The sequence below is a fragment of the Excalfactoria chinensis genome, chromosome Z (genome assembly GCF_039878825.1).
Source record: "Excalfactoria chinensis isolate bCotChi1 chromosome Z, bCotChi1.hap2, whole genome shotgun sequence".
In the NCBI taxonomy this organism is placed as follows: Eukaryota; Metazoa; Chordata; class Aves; order Galliformes; family Phasianidae; genus Excalfactoria; species Excalfactoria chinensis.
Window position 1 is genome coordinate 6,810,053 of NC_092857.1, and position 20,446 is coordinate 6,830,498.

The following is a 20,446-nucleotide window of genomic DNA, read 5'->3' on the forward strand; positions in this document are numbered from 1 at the left end:
AAAGCAAAATGCAACCCATCTTCTGAACAAACACCCCCAAAATGAGAGTGCAGTTTGGTTGTGATAGACACAGATGAACACTGCATTGTCGCTACTGAACTTGGCTCACCCAGAAGAAGTTCTTACAGTCAACGGTCTGCACAGCAAAACAGACTGGAATCATGCAATCATAGAATTGAGTTGGAAGGGACCCTTAAAGGTCATCTCATCCAACTTGCCTGTAATGTACAGGGACATCTACTGCTAGATCAGGTTGCTCGGGGCTGCTGCAGGACTCAGGCTGAGTGTGTCAGCAACCACCTGCTCATTCCAAGAGTTCTTGTGCTTCCTTCACTGATTTGCCGTATCTCCTCCATATAAGTTTCTGGCAAGCTAGTAGGTGGTGACAACAGGACCTCACAGTAAATAAGCAGGATTTTTTCTGCCCATGCATCACATCACAGAACGACCATTTGCTGAAGACAAGTAACAGTACAGCAAAGGAAAGAAACTCTAGGAGCAGGAAAGCAGGCACTCAGAAGCTTTTCAAAGTGTTCTACTGACAAGACATTTTGAAGAGGTACCTAATTAGACCAACAAATATTTAAGATTGCACTCCTCTGTACAGGCATTACAAAGCACTACGCATACACACAAAATCTGTCCTCTTATTCTAATCATTTTTACCTGTGTTGCATGATGATTAAATCAAGCATTTTAAGCACAGATTGTGATAGGATTATATAGATTTTTTACTGATGCAGCTTAACAAATCTTCGGACCAGCAAATCAGTTGTCTGAAGGCTCTAATGCTGTTCGTACTCTGCAAAGCCACCAGAGGCTCAGTGTTGGAGCACAAGCTGGGTGCAAGGCACAGCCCTAACATGATGCTTCCTTCACACTGGCTCTCCCAACCAAACATAAACTTCATGTTCTTTCACTTCTGTTTTATATAGCCATCCAAACAATGCGTTAGAATACGGCTATTTCTGCAGCAATAACTCTACACAGAATCATAGAACCCTTAGAGTAAGAAGGAACATTTAAAGATCATCTAGTCTAACTCCTCCGTAACAAACAGGGACACCACAGTTAGATCAGGTTGCCCAAGGTTGCCTCATCTTGAAAGTCTCCAGGGACGGAGCATCAACCACATCCCTGGGCAACATGTTCTAGTGCCTCCCTACCCTCACTCTAAAAGACTTTTCCCTTATATCTAACCTAAATCTACTTGGTTTACGCTTTAAGCCATTTCCCCTTGTACTATCACCACAGACCTTACTATGCCCACAGATCACCATCCTACTTTTCCAGCAGATGTTTGGGTGGTTGTAGTCTCCCAGCAGGACAACTGCCTCCTGTCGCTGGAAGTAGAAGGCCTCATCAACAGGCTCTGCCTGAAGGTGGCCTGTAGAAGACGCTGATCACAAGGCTCCCTTTGCTGCCCTGGTCCCAAACTGTCACCCACAGGCTTTTGACTTGCTCATAACTATTCTTTAGGGACAGCTGTTCACATTTTATTCCTTTTCAGATGTAGATAGCAACAGCCGTTCTCCTCGTTCATTGACTGTCTCTTCTGAACTGCCTGTAGCAGTGCCCAAGCAGCCACTGCCTCATCATCATAGGATTTCATACATGCCGCAGTGTTGACAGCACCTCTTGAGGCAGACAGTCCTTTAAGGCCCCTGCTAGCACCGCATCCCTCTAGTCTGGCTATGCCGTCCCACACCTTATCATGGGAAGGCTCACTATCTCCCCCAGGCCCCATGAGACCTAGTTTAAAGCCCTCCCAATGAGTCCCAGCCCTGTTTTTTAACATGGTGCCCCAGATGTTCTCATACAAGGATCTTTTAAAATGCTGTCATACGCTATCCCATTTCTGTTGGAAACGCCCATCCTGATCCATGCACTTCACTGGCCTTTTTTTTCATGATTAAATCACATCCGTGGGACATAGTCATTCTATGATTAAGTAGTATATTAATGATTTACTACTGCACTAGTACTCATCTATATTATATTGCTTACTAAAATGAAAACACTGAGATTGTTTATTGATCTGCTTTAAAAAAATAAATAAAATAAATAAATAAATAAATAAGTCTTATATTCAAAGAGAAGTAAATAGAGAAATTATACTTTGGAGTTTCCTCTGACTAGTGGGTTACCATATCCAACAGATGTCAATTGGACCAACCAGCTCATGGTAAAGTTAAAAAGAAAATCGCTTCTGGCCACTTACACTGCTTTGAATCCATAGAAGTTACTTATTTCTCAGACTGTACTTGATAGTGATAGCAAAGTCAGCTACCTATTGCAATCACAATACAGACTGAGATGCTTACCTGATGGCATACAGCTCTAAAAACCATGACCTGCCACCCACAGAAACAAACAAACATGCACTGAAAATTTCCTTTTAAAACAGGGATTTTATGTGAATGTGCCAGCACCACTGAACACTGACTTAACCATGGTGTTTATTGAGCAGATTTAACACTTTTTATGTGTTTGCAAATTCAGGAAATAAACAGACATAACTAAATTTAAACCAGACAGAAATCACTGTTTCTCTAAGAGGTGAACAGCTCTTTTAGAATCATTCAGCAAGATGAATGCTCTGATATCTAATATCCAGGGGAAAAGACATTGGCAAGACCTTGCAAGCTCTGTACTTTTGTTAAGTCAGATACCAACTTCTCCTGTCATCACACAGCTTCCACTGGCAAATAAATCCTAGCTTATATTTTACCAATCAAAAGAAACAAATTGAACTTATCTTTTGGAAGTCTGCCTCTGTAAAAGTTTGTTAGAATCTCTTTGGAAATGTCTGTCCAGAGTTGCTGCCATCAGTATCACTCTGACACTGTGAGGTGTGTTTTCAGAGGCTTGCATCTATTTGTGTTGCCTGGCCATCTCAGCCCTTCTGCATCTAAAGCTGGTGTATAAATTTAGCCTTCCTCTCAGAGACATTACTTTCTCAGAAAGGATGCAAGACATAGATGCAGATTAAAGGAGCACAGAGTTAAAAAGAAAAAAAGGATTAACGAGGCATTGATCAAACAGAAGGGCATGTAGTTACATAAAGAGACAAAGCCTGACATTATTGACAGACAACTAAAGATACTTGAATATTGTTTTGTTTCGAACTTGCGTGTTCCAGAAGCAATACATAAGCTTTTCTGCTCTCAAAGGTGATAATGTATCATTTCAGTTAAATTATAATACTGCCCTCAGTCAGTCCTTAGATATCATCACAGAATCACAGAATCACAAGGTTGGAAAGGACCTACAAGATCATCTAGCCCAACCATCCTCCCATTACTGTAGCTACAACAATCCACTAAACCACACCTGATAGCTCCACATCCAGACACCTCCTGAACACTGCCAGGGATGGCGACCCCAACACCTCCCTGTGCAGCCATTCCAGTGCCTGACCACACTCTGAGAGAAAAAGTATTTCCTTATATCTAATCTAAACCTCCTCTGGTACAACTTGTGGCTATTTCCTCAGGTCCTGCTTGTTGCCTGGGAGAAGAGGTCAAACCCCTCCTCATCACAACCTCCCTTCAGGAAGTTGTGGAGTGCAATGAGGTCTCCCTTGAGCCTCCTCTTCTCCAGGCTAAACTATCCCAGCTCCCTCAGCTGCTCCTCATAAGACTTGTGCTCCAGACCCCTCTTCAGTTTTGTTGCCCTTCTCTGAACACGTTCCAGGGCCTCAATGTCTTTCTTGTAGTGAGGAGCCCAAAACTGAACACAATACTCAAGATGCGGCCTCACCAGAGCTGAGTTCAGGGGGATGATCACCTCTCTGCTCCTGCTGGCCGCACTATTTCTAATACAGGCCAGGATGCTGTTGGCCCTCTTGGCCACCTGGGCACACTGTCGGCTCATATTCAGTCATGCATCGACCATTTTGATTGACCATTTGATGGGCAGAGACCATCCTTGTAAGTGAAGAGATTATTTAGTTTGAAACTCATAGGAAACTCTGAAAAGAGAGTTTGAAGTTTTAGGACAAGAAAGATCACAGAATCAGAATGGCCTGGGTTGGAAGGGACCTCAAGGATCATGAACCTCCAACCCCAACACCACAGCAGGGCCACCAATCCTCACATTAATACGAGACCAGGCTGCCCAGGGCCCCCATCCAGCCTGTCATTGAACACCACCAGGGACGTGGCATCCATAGCCTTTCTGGGCAGCCTGTTCCAGCACCTCACCACTCTCATAGTAAAGATCTTCCCCCGATATGCAACCTAAATCTTCCCTCCTTCAACTTAAAACCATTTCCCCTTGTCCTGCTTTTATCCACCCTTTCAAAGAGTTGACTACCCTCCTGTTTATAGGCTGCCTTTAAGTACTGAAAGGCTGCAATTACGTCCCCCCATGGCCTTCTTTTCTCCAGGCTGAGCAAGCTCAGCCTGTCTTCACAGGGTAGGTGCTCCAGTCCTCTGAACATCTTGTGGCCCTCCTATGGACCCTTTCCAGCAGCTCTCTGTCTTTCTTGTACTGGGAGCTCCAGACCTGGATGCAGTACTCCAGATGGGGCCTCACAATAGCAGAGTAGAAAGGAAAAATCACCTCCCTGTCCCTGCTGGCCACACCTCTTCTGATAGAGCCCAGGATACCATTTGCTTTCCTAGCTGCAAGAGCACACTGCTGGCTCACATTCAGTTTTTCATCCACCAAGACCCATCTGCAGGGCTACTGCTCCTTCCTGTCTGTGTGGATGTTTGGGATTCTCCTGGCCCAAGTGCAAAACGTTGCAATTTGCTGTGTTGAACCTCATTAGATTCAACTGGGCCCACCTTTCAAGTCTGTTGAGGTCCCTCAGAATGGCATCCCTTTCTTCCACTGTGTCAATCGCACCACTCAGCCTGGTGTCATCAGCAAACCTGCTGAGGGTACAAAAATTCCATCATCGATGTCACTGATAAAGATATTAAAGAGCACTGGTCCCACGGTGTCAGAACAGACAGATGGAGGCAGGAACCACAAACTGCAACTCAATGGGTCCAAAAGACAGAAGAAATTAGGCGATGTGGAAGGATTACAGAGTCACAAGTTCTCCCACTGCACAAGAAAATGTTGAGTTTCTCTTAATTGAAAGAGTAAAGATGAGGAGATGGTAGGGAAAACAAAAAATAAGTGGCAGTGTGACTTTCTGCAGAGCCCTGTGAACTGATACTGTGGACAACTGGCCTTTGAGGGAGGGTTTCAGAGGAGTGACAGTGACAAGCTCTGAATATGCAGCAGAGATACTGATTTGGATAATTTATTTTGAAGGGAGGATGTGAATATGGAGCAGCCAAAGAAGATTTTACAGTAGTCAAGGTGCAGGATGAAGGGCTATATGGCGTTCTAAGTGCTGACACACTACTGGTACGTTTTTTGCTGCAACGGAGAAAGAAGTTGCAATCGTTGTCAGCAACTCCAACGCGTCTGGGAAGGAGAATGACCCCGAGGTTACAAGCCTGAGTGACAGAGAGGATGCACTGTTATCAAAATCAGAAGTGAAGAGAGATTCTGAAGAAAAAAAGTAAGGAGTTCTGTTTTGGCCAGATTAGGAATGATCTGAAGGCAAAACAACCAGGATTATGTGTCAGGGAGGCAGTCAGATATGCAAGACCAGACAGAACAGAGCAGACGGTTTAAGATTTATTGGCAGAGAGATGATAGCCAAATCCGTGTAACTGGATGTTGTCATCCGGGGATATGGGTACGGAAATCTCCAGGCAAATCAAGGAATGACTAAATCCCTTCCCTGCCACCTCACACAAGTTCATACCTAGATCCAAAAGAAATTATCTAAAATGGTGCTGCAAAAACATGCACTAAAAAAACTGTCTCTCCATAAAATCTAAAGATCATACTGTTTCTAAAATTAGGGCAACCGCTAAATGAAAGTTAACCTGAACAATAACTTTAGCTAAACTTCAGGTCACATGCATTTAATATAATGAGATGAAGAATATGAAAAGGCCATTCATAATGGAATTCATCGAGTTAGGAATGCCATGCTTAGCTGCCTTATAACATATAATTAATAATCCTATAAAAATCCAGCAGTACGAACTCTCCCGGCTGCCCACAGAACTGTTCTTTATGCTGGGTAGGGCAAAGCAAGCATCTGCTTCCACAAATACTGCCCTTTGAGAAGCAGAAAAGCTTTTTTTCCCCTGCTCCATCAGGGACCACATTGCCATTTCCACGACACGCTGAGCTTTGAACCGTTACCCAAATCAGACTCTAGCATTTGGCAACCCAGTACACATCTGTCATGATAGACTGGTTGTTGGTGAAATGTTAAAGAAAAAGTCATTAACTCTTTTCCATTACTCCTACTACCCCACCTTCCTCTACATCATTTATAATCCCCACTAAACCCATCCTCTGTTTATAGACTTTTAACACAACAGAGGAATATGTACTGTCTGGAGATCTGCCTTACTTTACACCACTCCCAACCATTTGCTACAACAAAAGACGTTCTCTCTCCATCAAAAGGCCGGATCCCTCCTGAAGCCTTGATGCTCAGATTCAAGGTTAAAGGATTAAGGCCTGAAGCATTGAGTACCAGAGGAAAGGAAGCCAAATATCAAAAGAAACACAAAAATCAATCCTCTTCACCGCAGGAGCAGTGTGAAGAACAAATCAGCCGAGCTGAATCTAAAGTTTTCTCTGCGTGGCTCTCAAAAATTAGCACTGTTACAAACGTAATGGGTACTTCTGCAAAGCCTCAGCACCTATGCAATGCTGCAGAGTTCATCTCAACCACCAGCACGGTCCAGAAAGTTTTATGTCAGAGTAATTTAGCTGCATAAACACCAAGTCCACTTCAGAGAAGGCAAGAGCTAGAGAGGAGCACGAGCACGCATGCCGTTATCTTTATATGTAGTCTGTATATCTGCAAGTGACAGAAACTAATATTTACTAGAGTTTGCCTTTTGCTTCAATTCTCTGTGTGCTGAAGCACAGCCAAGGTCACCAGAGGGGTGGAGGAGCAGGTTTAGCTTAGTGCAGCTGCAATCACGACCAGAACAGCACGGTACAGAGGATTTCTTGCTTAACTTTGTAATACCAATAGCTTTTGTTCTTAGTCCTGCCCCATCAGTTCTGATATAAGCCTTTAAATGGAGTGAAAGTTGTTCGGGTGGGTTTAAAATCTCCTAATTTAAAACTACACTCCAGAACATTTTGCTCCGCAAGATTTTTCTTCACTTTTCCAACTCACAAATTTCTGGGACATACGAGTGTATAGATTAACATATGAATATGTAGAATAAACATAATTTTCTCTTCATCCAAGACTACACTTAAAAATAAAAAAGTAACTAAACGGTATGTCTGAAAAGGCAACCCGCTCCGCTTTATAAAAATAGGTTTCGGATTTTCAAAATTCAATTCAGGCAGCAAACTAACACTGTGTACATCTTCCTGTAAAGGAGGCATCTGCAAATGACTTGCAAAAACGTCTCTCACTGTCTGCAAGTGTTGGCAAGGAACAAACTCCTTCAGGAGATACATGAATTTTAAATATTTTAACCTAGAGAAAAGAAAAATATCCTGGCGCTTTCAGTTCTGATACGTGATATTACAGAACCGTGCCCATCCGAAAGACTGGCAGAAAATGCAAGATTTGTGAGCATATCAATGTAGTCAAGTCTCAGCAAGCTTGTTTTCACTGACTGCCATCCCATCCTAAGAGGTGTTTGCAACACCAGAATTCTTGTGCTTTTTGAAGACCTCAGCTACAGGTTAGCTCCACCTGCCTAAGAAAACTACAAGGGTTGCTCCAAAAGTAATGCCTCCTACGTTGTTATGTTGGTCTGTGATGTCACAGGCAGATGGTGGTCGTATGGCAGATTGTTATGACTGCAGCATGCAGGCTCGTGTTCATTGCAGGTGAAAATGCAGAGCTAATGTTGGTGACTATATAGAAAACCCAGTGTTTTGTAGCTGAGAATTTTCTCCATCAAATAGTGTTATTGTGCACTTTGTTGTATTTTCCACAGAACTAAGTAGGAGGCATTCCTTTTGGACCAACCCACTTACAATAGCAGCTCCCACTTACACATTATGCCTCAGGCTTGTGCTGAAGGCTACTTTGGACTGTAATGGTAAGGACGTAATGTGTGTGCAGTATATGTGCAGATCATGAGAACAGGATCAGCATAATTAGGGTAAATGTAAGACGGCTTCAACCTATTGTCACAGTTCAGAGTAAAGCTTGAACACTAGATTAGTGAAGCAACCAGGTCAGAGGAAATGAGCTCCTCACTCCCCAGCTCAACAAAGACCACTAAATGCCTTAGAAGTATATACAAATATAACCATGCATACTGATATATAAAAACTCCCCCCGTTTATCAATAAGCTTTCAACCATCACATGAGAACAAAAGCCTTCACCCTGAACAATAAAACCTACTATCTTCAGAGCCTGTATGAGGCACTAAAGAAAATATATGTCCAGCTTTGAATACACACATCTGTTATGGCACAATTGATTCCAGCAGGCATCAGTTGGAGAGATGTTCATCCTATACATAGCCAGGCAATTCCACCAGAGAAAGGGGAACTCATATCCACAATAATTCAGCATTTGCACTACTGGCAGATTGGTATGCACCTTCTCTACTGGCCAAGCAAGTGTTTGCTCTGCAAATATCCCACCTAAAAATGATACAAAATTCAATATAAAACAATCTGGAACAAGGAAGTAACTAAGGTATTAAAAGGAATGCTAACAAGTGAGGAAGCAGTTTCCAGACGCAGAGACTTTATTGGCCATTTGCAAGCACAGTTGATTTCAGTCCGATTTAATGCACCATTCTGTTGAAGCAGTAAAGAGATTAGGAAAAAAAAAAAAAAAATCCAACAAATTGTGTTGATCACATTCATAAATGTTGGCTGAATACTACTTAGTTGCGCCCCAAGAGACCGAGGACGATCAGAGATGAGCTGAAGGAAGCTCTTGGCCAACAACCATTTCAGGCACTGAGGACACGTTCTCCTCCAGAGTTCCCAGGAGGTGATGCACCGTCATGAAGAACTGGCAAGAAACTCCAAATATGAAATAAAAAAGAACACTCATTTTGACACCGTGAGCAACAGTTCCCTTCAGCAACTGGAGCAGTGGGGACAGCACAAGTCAGGTCAGAGGTGGCAGAGCCTCGTGGTTGTGTTTAGTTTTTATTTTAATTTTCAATGCAATGTGAGAGGATGGTGCAAAGGAAACAGCCTGGATGTGCCTGGAACAGCAGGGGGAGCTGCGAGTCTGCGTTCCCCGGCATTTATCTTTAATTGCACTGACCGTGAGGACAAAAACACAGAAGTGTGTTTGTGCACCACCACAGAAAGATGCTTGTACGTCTAACAAGCTGCAGAAAATAACCCCAACCAAACAACCACCCAACCAACCCAAGAAACCCAGTACATAACAAAGCACTAAGCAAGGAGCAAAAGGTAACTGCCACCTTCTCTTACAAGATAATAAAAATAGTTACATCATAAACATAAAAATCTCCTGAAAGACCCTTGATGGCATTCCTTCCTGGGACTATCACCATAGCAATGATCATTCAGATAGAGGGGAAGTACTACTGAGTTCCATGTTTGTTATTTTCAACTAACTAAAAATATAAGCTGGAGAAAATCCGCAGGGGTGATAAAAAACGAAGCATGCAAACATAAAAAGACTTCAATGAAATTAAAGGTGGCAAATTACACCTGCAAACCTTTAATACTCAGGGAAAGAAATCCTCTAACCAGGTAGTATACATTGAAAGAATGCCTGCAGATAACTATAAGCCCCTCCGATAGCTGCTGTATCCAACAACTCCTATTTATAACGCTTTGCACAGGTCAGTGTTGAGGTGCAGAGGCAGCATTGTGTGAAATCCAAGGAACGGACGCACGTTAGAGAGAAGGCAGTCAGAGCTGTACTGGCAGAGCCATACAAGAAGCCTGAGAATTGGATAAGCAGGGAACATTGTCGATGGAGATTTAGGCACACAGCACAAGTCTGGCGAGGGGGACCTGCAAAGCAGCAAACCGTATCTGCTCGAGTTTGTGCTGTTGAATACGTCTTATTTCCACAGTGCTCTGATCGAAAGTTGAGAATAAATAAAGGAGAGAAGAGCAGCTTGTTTTAAAATTCCTCTCCCAGATGCAGGCATCAGGAGCACACACAAAAGCAGGTGCTGGGGGTATTGATCATACTGAATACGTGTGGAGTGGGTACTTGAGCATGTACCAAGCATCTGCGCCTGGGAGATGGAAAGTGTTTTGTAAAAGGCTGTTTTATGCTAAACAAATGCATCAGGTTATGTTTTTACTTTGAATTTTTTAAAGCATCTTGCACACCGGGGCAAAAGAAATTACACAGAGAATCAGACAACTTGCCATTAATTGTAAACGTTACTATCTCCACAGCTGAAAATTAGCTGTGGACTCACTTAGGAGCACTCTACCGAAAACCATTCTCAATAAAGCCTGCTTTGACTGCTGTGCCTATCTGCATCTGAAGACTCTTCAGGTCCCAGGCACAGGCACAGCTGTAGGAAAGGCAATGGGACAGACACAGTTCTTCACAACAGCTCCTCAGCAATCACAGTGGAGAAAAAACACAGCACTGCAAATTCATACTGGGACAGTCCAAAAAGAGGAAGAAGGACAGCACTTGATGACTTTGGCAATTAATGAAGAAAACATAATGGGACAGCTAGCAGAGAAAATGGGAATTTGGTTACAGTTTGTAGTACTCCCTGAGGTAGAAGCTTTCCTTTTCACAAATGCACTGTAACCAAAAACTGCAACAGAAATCAAACTCTGCACTGTACTTGCTCCTGAAATCTTTTTTTTGCTTTTTTCAAGCAGGGAAAAAATTAATCCCTACAGGAGATGACAAGATGCCTTTTAAAGTACATATCTCATTTCTGACTACAATTACCTTTCAATAGCCTGGCACAGCTGCATGCTCCTATTTGGTTTTTGTTTTTCATTAAGGGCTCCTCTATTATTTGTACCCATCCTATAGCATTTATGCCTGGCAGTGATGCGCATTCCCTTGCTTACAACTCTTCCCACAGATAGCAGAGAATAAATTGCAATTAAATTTTCGTAATTGTAGATAATTACCTCAAAATGAGCTGTTAATTATAAAAAAAAAAAAAAAAAACAACTATGATTTTCAGTTCTTGATTATATTATTTATTTTACATCTAAACTCCAATATCTCACTTCAGTAACTTTAGTATTTTAAGGGACTTCCTCCTCTTCCTTTCAAGTATCAGGAGATTTTTAAACTAAGTTTTGCTTATTTTAAGACTGAAATCAAGTTTCATGCTGTGAGGTTTGCTAGAGGAGCTTTGTGTGTGAACAGGAAGCCAGAGAGTGTTTGTGTTCCATTATAGGTCTGATAGTATTTGCTATAAAAACGAACCATTTGGCAGATCAATGAAAGGAAGGAAAAATAAGAAGAGACTGTTAAAAAACAAAGAGTACACTCCTACTATCTCTGCCTCTTCTCTTAGCCCTAGTCACACACTTGCACACTCATTCTCTATACTGAAGAAAACATCACTTACATATCCAAATGCATAAAGAAGACGAATGAACTTGTCTTTGTCAGACTCTTTCAGCCTAAAATTAGGGTAAATTATTTAGAGAGCATTCATCTGGTAACCTTTGCAAAACCAAAGATGGCATATAGGAAGAAAAACTTCCAAGTGTTATGCTGCCAAACTTAGGAACCAGCTGGTATGCCAACCTAAGACTGCACGAGCACATTAACCTTGAAAAATTACAGTAAATTAAACCAAGGGACTGAAGAGAGGGAGCTTTCTGAAAGCTGGAACTCTCATTCTGTAAACATTACAGGCTTTTCTCATTTTATGTGCTAGGCTATGTAGATTTTTGCATTTGTTGGTAATCTGTTGCCAAGAAGCCTTGCTGATGTTCTAGGTTACATCTTTCCTTCAGTGGTTTAATGCTACTGCATATAAATATCATGACTCTATATCTCTTTTCTTAAGAGTGATCGCACTTGGATCACTTCAGTCTGTATGAAAACAAAACAAAATCATCAAAATACAATGAGGGATATGTCAGGAACTCATAGCAACAAAACATCTGCTTTTGCAATGAAGCATTCCAAAGAAATTAGAAACTTCTGTTCTTCGAGGGAAAGCAGTGTTACCTATTGTCTGACTTCACCTTTCAGTGAAGTGGGGTCTCAATAGAAAAACATGAACAATTAAGTTAAAAAAAAAAACAACAAAAAAACACAAAAATAAAGTACTGAATACTTAGTTTGTAAATAAATTAACATATCTTCTGTTACAATCATACCAGAAGTGGAGAGAAGGGCTTATTATTTTAAAGATTTCTCTTGTCATTAAAGAGAGGGCCACTCAAAGGTCAGTTGCTCCTCATGTGCACCAAAAAGAAAGCTTGGGTCAAAAGAACAGATACAGTTCAAACACAGAACACAATGCTGTTTATTTTTGAGAGTGGGAGGAAAAACTTGTCAAGCCCACAGTTTTAATTTGATGTTTTTCTAATAGGCCTGACTCTTCACCCAGCGAAAGCACAAAATATAGCTGGACAGAACACAAAACAAAATACAGTCATATGTTCATTAAAGTTTTAAGTAGCTTGCAGAATGGAGATAAAGGGCTAAATATTAGCTTAACTCTACTTCCAGTTATTTTAGCACTGATTTTAATGGAGCAGAGGTGCAACACTGTTTTAAAAACAAGCAACTATCACCACTGGAAACATATCATTTCTATCTCAGAGATAAAGGCTGATGTAGGTCCAGGCTAGGTTACTGTCCTGAAGGTGGGATCCGCACAGTCTGAGACTGCTACACAGATCAACCCCTAAACTCTGGGTAATAATAATTCAACATTTATCCCATAAAACTCAACAGCCAAGGATTATTTTTTTTTTATTATTTTTTTTTTTTTCCTGGGGAAAAAGAGTTCTTAATCTGAAACAAACACATGAACAGATACACTTGGCAGCCAATATCACACTGTCAAGAAGATGCACTGACACTATGAAGTACTTAGAAGTGAAGAAAAAAATTACCTTAGCCCCATGCTGTTGCCGTTCATCATCAGAGCAAGTTCTCCAGGTGTTTCATCAGTGAGCGCATCTCCTGAACCTGACACATGGCCTCTAAACCTGAAAAAGCAGAGGTAGCTGTTTATGCAGCTGGTCCTATCACCACAACAGAAATTCACCACAAATAGGGTCTGTTTTGTGTCTACAAGCAAAGCACTTAATCATGGAGAAGCTTTCACAACTATTTTCATGCTTTCGAGTGTACTTCTCGTTTTGGAAGGTGGACTGATGTACGGTGCCTTTCCTTACTTAGATTTCCCATAACAAACATTCCTCGTTGGCTATGAATATCGCTTCATAAACACCCGAGCTCAAAGGTATCACATAAGCTGCTCAAAACATAGAATGTTTGCGGTGGTTGTGTCTTCTGAAACTATGTGTACAGAGATAATCCTCAGTTTTTAATGCATTATCCCAACTTCTTCTATCCAGTGAAGAGTGAAAATGTCACTAATAGAGGCATTTTTCCCTCTTAAATAAAATTGTTGTTTCTGGGATTTACCTACCCAGATTTATCCATGTAACCAAGAAAGAATATTTTGCCATTTATGAAACTTTTATACATTCTGGGGTGGTTGCCTTCATAGAATCATAGAATCACAAAATCACCAAGGTGGGAAGGGTCTGCCAAGATCATCCAGCCCATCTATCACCAATATTTTGCCACTAAACCATGTTCCTTCATACAACATAAAAACAATTTCGGACATCCCCAGGGACAGTGACTCCAGCACCTCCCTGGGCAGCCCATTCCAGAACTCAACCACTCTATCAGTGAAGAAGTTTTTCACAGCCTAGAAAATGAATATCCCCGGTACAACTTGAAGCCATTGAAGTATCAGTCACTGATCTGCCTCTTTCCCTGCCAACCCACCATTTTTGATAGCTGAGCAACTACTTCACATCCAGAGAAACTGCAGACTGAAGGTACTATGAACAATTGAGCCTAAATAGAGAAATGTGGGAAATTAAGATGCAGTTATAAAGCACTGTTGTCAAAAAAAAAAAAAAAAAGAAAAGAAAGAAAAAAAAAAAAAAAGGATCAATTCATACTTCTCATAAGAGAAAAAGAGTTAATAGCTAATTATTACAAATGGTCAGACCTTTCATCTTTTGTCACTGAACGACAATACTTTCGGCATCTCAAAATGGACCTCAACCAGCATTCCACCCATGAAGAAGGACAGACAAAAACAAACACAACGTGGAAATGGATTTTTGTTATATATTTATTTTTTTAAAGTGCCATGATGTTAAGAGATGCACTAGGTTAGAGTCTCCTGCCAAAGAAGCAAGGGTATTCGAGCTTAGCTAAACAAATTTCTACTGTTTGTGTAGTACACAAAATTACCCTGTTATAAAGTGCAAAAGAATTATACAGACAAAACTGAAATAGAATCTCATAATGCTTACGAGATTTGTCTGTAAATATCAAACATTTCATTCTAAAAAGACTGAGTATTTTTTAAAAGCAAGCACAGTGAAGTCTAATTGAGCTTCATATGGTCAAAACTGCATTCACCTTCACCTCTGAAGAGATCACAAAACAGATTCAGTGCTCATACTGATCATATGATCTTTTTCAGAGCATTTTTTCCTTCTGTTTTTTTCTTAAGTAACACGAGCTCTGTGAACCACCTTCATTTTCAGTCAAAAAAAAAAAAAGAGGCTAAAACAGGCACAATGGTATTAACAAGCACAACATTACAGAGATATTTAAGGTCTAGTTATTTCCCTGGGCAGACGATGCCTCAAATAAGTCTGAAAATTATCTATTTGAAACAAAACTCCAAAAGACTTAGGCTGTACATCCTTCATATTCTACTTGTTTTTCTTTAGAGGTCTGCATGCATAGAATTAAAGTATTTGATGATTAAGAATCCATCTGTTCCTGCTTCTTTTTTTGCCTTAAGTTATAATTCTTTGTTTGTAGCCTCAGCCACTTTCAACTCACACAATTATGATTGACTTTGGTAAAACAAACATTTAAGGCCTAAATAAACATACTCTTCTCAGTGTAAGGCAGGGCCCAAGAAGCCAAACAAAAGATCATCTGAGTTACAGTATTCTCTTTCAGAGTTTGAAAAGTAACCAGAGGGCTGTTAATAAGCAGAGAAAGTGATATGTTCCTCTGTGGTGGTTATAATGCATGCAAGCAGGAAGTGGGTCAGGTATTACAGACACTTGTGGGATGCTGTCAGCAGTTCCCACATTAAAGCAATATTGAAATAAGACTTCTTGTGAAACCTTCCTATTGTTTTTTTCTTAAGGACTGACAGATTTCTCCCATTGCTTTAGCCTCCTATTTCTGAAATGCTCGCACTCAGTTGAGTTATACCAGCTAGTCTAACTTTTTGCTCTGTGGCTTTAACCCAATCCCCTTCTTGGTTTAATGATACCAATAAATCAGTTTATCCGTATTGCCAGAGTCTCCATTTAAACTGTCAGGAAGATGTTCTCTCACTTTCTCTAACAATCGCAAGGGCTTTTGAAGCCACATTCCACATTTCTGTGGTTATCACCCTTCCCTTTTAATTTTTAAGCAGGTCTTCTGCCCCTGCCTCGGCATCCTCGCCTGCAGAAATATCTCTGAAAGGAAAACGTCCCTGTATCACAGGACCTCCTTCCTCTGCCACATGTATGTATTAAATGTATAAAATGGTCTTCATCTTTTCTGTAAAAGGTATTTCTTCCAGTCACCACCCAGGAAGGTGCAATATTTCAAAACTGACCTCTCCGAGTAAAGAAGAGGAATGCCACGTCTATGTCATCTACACACACTGCTCCCTTGCCAAACGTCTATGCTCCTTGAAGTGCCTGCACTAAGATCAAGCTCTCAATTTCTTCTAATACTCTCCTTTTCCTACCCAGTCTCTTAGAACTGCTTTTCTTATGCCTTTCTTTCTACCACATACTGTTTTCCTCTGCTGCTTTCCACAGCTGTCATGCTGTTTCCCAACAGTATATGCTAATATACTAAAAAGTCTCTTCTCCTCTAAATCACTGTTACAGAGAAATTGTGCCACAGGTACTGCCTTATCTTATTTTACAAATTCCGTTTTCCCCTTATAACCATTGCTCAAGTCCTCATTAGAAATTCTAGAGTTTATTTTTTTTTTAATATGAATCTTGAAATCACCTGTTATAATCCATTTGGGAGCGGCGTAGCTGCTGTTGTTTTAGGAGCAGTTTTGCTTCTTGTTTAGCCAACAAATTTTGGAGACGTTCCTTTTCAATTTCCAGCTCCATCTTCTGCAGAAGCAGCTGCTGCCTTCTTTCTTCAGACAACTTTTTAGCTTGCTCTGTTTCTTTAGACCCTGAACCCCTGCTGTCATTCAGCCCAGAAACTCGAGAGAGCCTGGAATAATCACAGGTTTCGAGAGCTGGCCCAGAGAGTCTTCTGGGTACCTGGATGACATGGTGGCTCTTCTGAACGCTACCTGAACTCTCTACCTGCTTGCAGGCACAGCCATGAATCATTTGTGGAGGGCATGTGCTTGGAAATTCGTTTGCTTTTTGGTCCATTTCCTGAGCTGGTTTTACATGGTGAGGGCTCCTCTGCTTGACTGAGGAAATCATATTGTTGCACTTTCTGTGCAAACCATTATCCAAGGGATTTTCTTTTGGACGATCTTGATGGTTGTAAATGATTTCAGTTCCATAGTTATGATTATTCCTGCAAGGCTGTGACGATGCTACACGGCTTGGGCTTCCAGCCTTTGATGCTCGACTGTTCTTATACAAAATCTGAGGTCTTGCAATAGCTAAGTACGAGCCATCTAGTTCTGAGGGTGGTTGCTGGCAGGAGGACTTCTTACCAGACATCTGAAACAAGAGAAACAATTTCTTCTGAATTAATAAAATGGATCTTCACTCAGTAATGTCACAATTTAAACAGGCTCGCTCGGAAATAGACTCACTGCATCCTGCTGATGGACGTACAGACCACCTTGACAAAATGTTTACCAAAAGACAGACATGGGTCTGCTATCAAATATACATTTCATTCAATCTACACAAGTGTAATAAATGCAAAACTACTGCCTGCAGGATGCTCAGCATAAAATGAGTCGCTTCAGAGTATCAAGTAGTTGTGAGCATCTAGGGTTACATAAAATCAACTTGAAGAGTGGCAAAAAACATTAAATGTTAATGTTTGGAAATGTTTAATTTTGAATACCGAGCCAAAAAATCCATTCAGCCTCTATAAATACTCTTTGATTGGCCATTACACAGCAGGAGATTTGATGTAAAACATTTCACCTTGCACTGAATGGGATATTACTTATCGCTGGAAATTTGATGAGAGTTTTTGAAATATCTTTACAGAAACACAGATAAAAACCAACTACTTTCTGTAAAAAATGGCTGTACATCAAAAGCTGTCATTTAAATACAAAACATGTTTAAATTCAGCTATAAACGTAAGTGATTTTTCAATTAAGCTGGGCAAGTGATTATACTCTGATAAAACTCTGAAGAAAGAAAGCAACTGTAATTCACATTTGTCAACTCGGTGCAAGCAAATTCTAGTGGTTTTGTTATACTCATGGATATTATGCAACACACGTCAAAATCCCGCTTGTATCTCAGAGTATCTTTACGCTATGGTTCATCTAGGCGGTTAAGCATTTGAGTTGCTATGCACATCAGAGTGATAGTGAATCAGGCACCCACAACCATTCTGTGATTCCATGTCTTTTGCATTAATTTCAATAATATACTGAATTTGAAATCATTCAGCCTTTGGGACTCTTCACAAAGTTTTGTTTTGTTTTGTTATAACAGACACCAGGTTTGTTACAGGCAATGAAAAAAAAAATAATGAAACCACTTCAGTGAAAGAGCTTCAGCAGTGAAATTCATAATCCACAGATAGTGAGTAAAGTGTGATTCACATTCTAGCAGTGCTTACAACAGATAGGTATCGTCGACATAGAGTGAAAGTCCGCCAGCAAGCTCCACAACAGCAGAACTTAGGGATGCAAGTAAGTGTCCAGTGACGATCAGGAGAGAGACACAGTCCTAATCTATGCAGTGTTCATAATTTAAATTCCTTTTTATAAATAAACAAAATACCAAATATACTCTGCTGTTCTTGAAGACAGCCAATTACAAGTTTCTGGTATACTTCTCAGAATGTAAATTAACATGGATTAGCACCTGAATACTGATATTTTGTTATTTCTAGTTTTGTGGATATAAAAATATCCTCTCCGCCAACTGATTGAAAGCCAAGGATGTCATGTTTTGCCCCAAAGGGCCCGGTAAGTTGGAAGCATTTGCATTAATGTCACTGCTAAATGTCTGAGGAAAGTCTGGTGCTTGCACTGGGTGAAAAGTGCAGGACATTAAAATATTTTAAAGTCAGAGGGGCTGGCAGGGCAAGTGAGCAGAAATGCAACATGCTGCCAAAAAGACGAAGTTTGGTTATTTATTATTTGCATCTTGCCATCTTTGTCTGCAGTATTTTCTAGGCAAATAAAGGTTACGAAACTTTAAAAATCTAAATTAGGCAATACATAAAGGGAACGACCAGCAACAGGAAGAAATATTGCAGAAAAGGGAAAGGGAGAGAATCTTGTGGTTAAATGCTGTCTCTCATTTCCCACCTTTTGCTAGCTCAGCACTCCGGGCAACTATGGAAAAGGGGGTCCGACATGCCCAGTGGCCCAGACCTCTGGGACAGCAGGTGGTAGCAGATCCAAGAGAGTTTTTGTAAGATCCTATCAGAAATGACAGAGTAGGGTCATCTACAGAAGGAATACACCTGACTTTCATCGGCCCGTAAAGTAGAAAGGAGCGAATAATACAGAAAGATGTAAACCACAGAATAATGGAATTTCCTTATTCTAGCCGTTGTTTTATTGACTGAAGACACAAGAGAATGTTAAGAAATCTAAGCACATGGAGATGGTACAAAATAATCATCGGAGCAGATTTAAGAATAAAGGCCCACATCGCAAATTAACTTCATGGCTGAGACTCCATTAGGAGTCCCCGAAGGCCCTAAAAGAGAGGTACCAGTTAGCATTTGTTGACCTTGGCCACCATTAAATCTGCCCCGATGGTCTCAGTAATGGCATTGACATTTAAAGACTTCATAACAAGGCAGAGAAACTTTAATGTTATTTCACAGTTACAATATGTTTGCAGGGGGGGAAATTCTCATTAATGTCATCGAATGCAAGTGGGTTTCGTTTTTTTTTTTCCATTCCTTTAGAAGAAGGAGGTCACATTAGGTAGAAGACTGAATTCCAATTTCACATGCCTTTGAAGGCTACTCAGTACTTTGCAAATTCTAATACCAAAGAAAAATGAACTACTGGGAGCCAACAACTTTGTACATAATACGTGTTTTTCTGTTAATGCTTTAATTGAAAACTACAGCTGGATGTAGGCTGCAGGAAACTGCCTGAATTCTATCCTTGAAAGAATCATAAAACCAGAACACACCAGGACAAACCTGTAAGATGCTGGCCAGGTGAAAGGGAAAAGTGGGAAAAAAAACCGTAAAGACTCATCTACTGCCTTGAGTCTAAAGACTCATAAGCATACGGAATTAAGTAATCTTACAAGATGAGTTTAAGAAAGATATTACCTATGGGATGCGTGAAAACCATGACGGACCATGATGGAACAGCTGTGCTTTCCCCTTTGTGGAGTTCTCCTATGCTTGCTGTATAGTATTTAAAGATACAACTTCCTATAACTGAGGCTTAAGCAAACAAGCAAAAATTCAGACTGCTCCTTGCAGCATAACGGAGTTAATAAGATTTCATAAAACAGGTGTGAAACTCTTGCACAGAAACAAGGAGATATTAAAAAATAGTTCAAATAATCTTTAGAAGGGATGAAAAGGGAGGACAGGTGCGGAGCTCTAAGAAATCTTCACTGCAATCCCAGTAATTTTTGCTCAGGGATTCAGAGCAAAGCTTAAACAAACATCCAGTCCTTAAAACTTCCTACAAACAGACCAGCAGCACACCAGCTTTATGCATGCAGCATTAGAATCTCTGCAAATGCTTACATGCAGATTGCGTGCTCTGCATTGTCAGCGCGTGGCTCTGGTAGAGGAGACATTTAAAAACTGAATACAGCACACGGGGATCTGTATGGCCAGAGCTATGCCACCAGCAGATCAAATCTTATGATCTCCACAGAAGCAACATCCTGACAGATTTCACAGGTAGAAACTCGTGCACAGAACACGTTTAGGAAACAGACCCGAATCGTTAACTTGGGAAGTCCTGCACTCAGTGGACAAAAGCTATAAGTCCATCCATATACTGGGAAGAATACAGAGCCATTAAGGTTAACAGGAAAAC

At 40.8% G+C, this 20,446-nt stretch overlaps 1 protein-coding gene across 2 annotated transcripts in view; it reads right to left on the bottom strand.

Annotated features, from left to right (window-relative positions):
* Positions 1-20,446, bottom strand: part of KIAA1328 (KIAA1328 ortholog) — a 175,209-nt gene that overhangs the window by 41,266 nt on the left and 113,497 nt on the right. For both annotated transcript variants that reach the window (XM_072360499.1, XM_072360501.1), the window contains 2 exons: positions 16,258-16,943; positions 13,083-13,178 (listed from right to left, as the gene is read on the bottom strand). In XM_072360499.1, the coding sequence (XP_072216600.1) occupies positions 13,083-13,178; positions 16,258-16,943 (782 nt within the window). The remainder of the gene's footprint in view (positions 1-13,082; positions 13,179-16,257; positions 16,944-20,446) is intronic.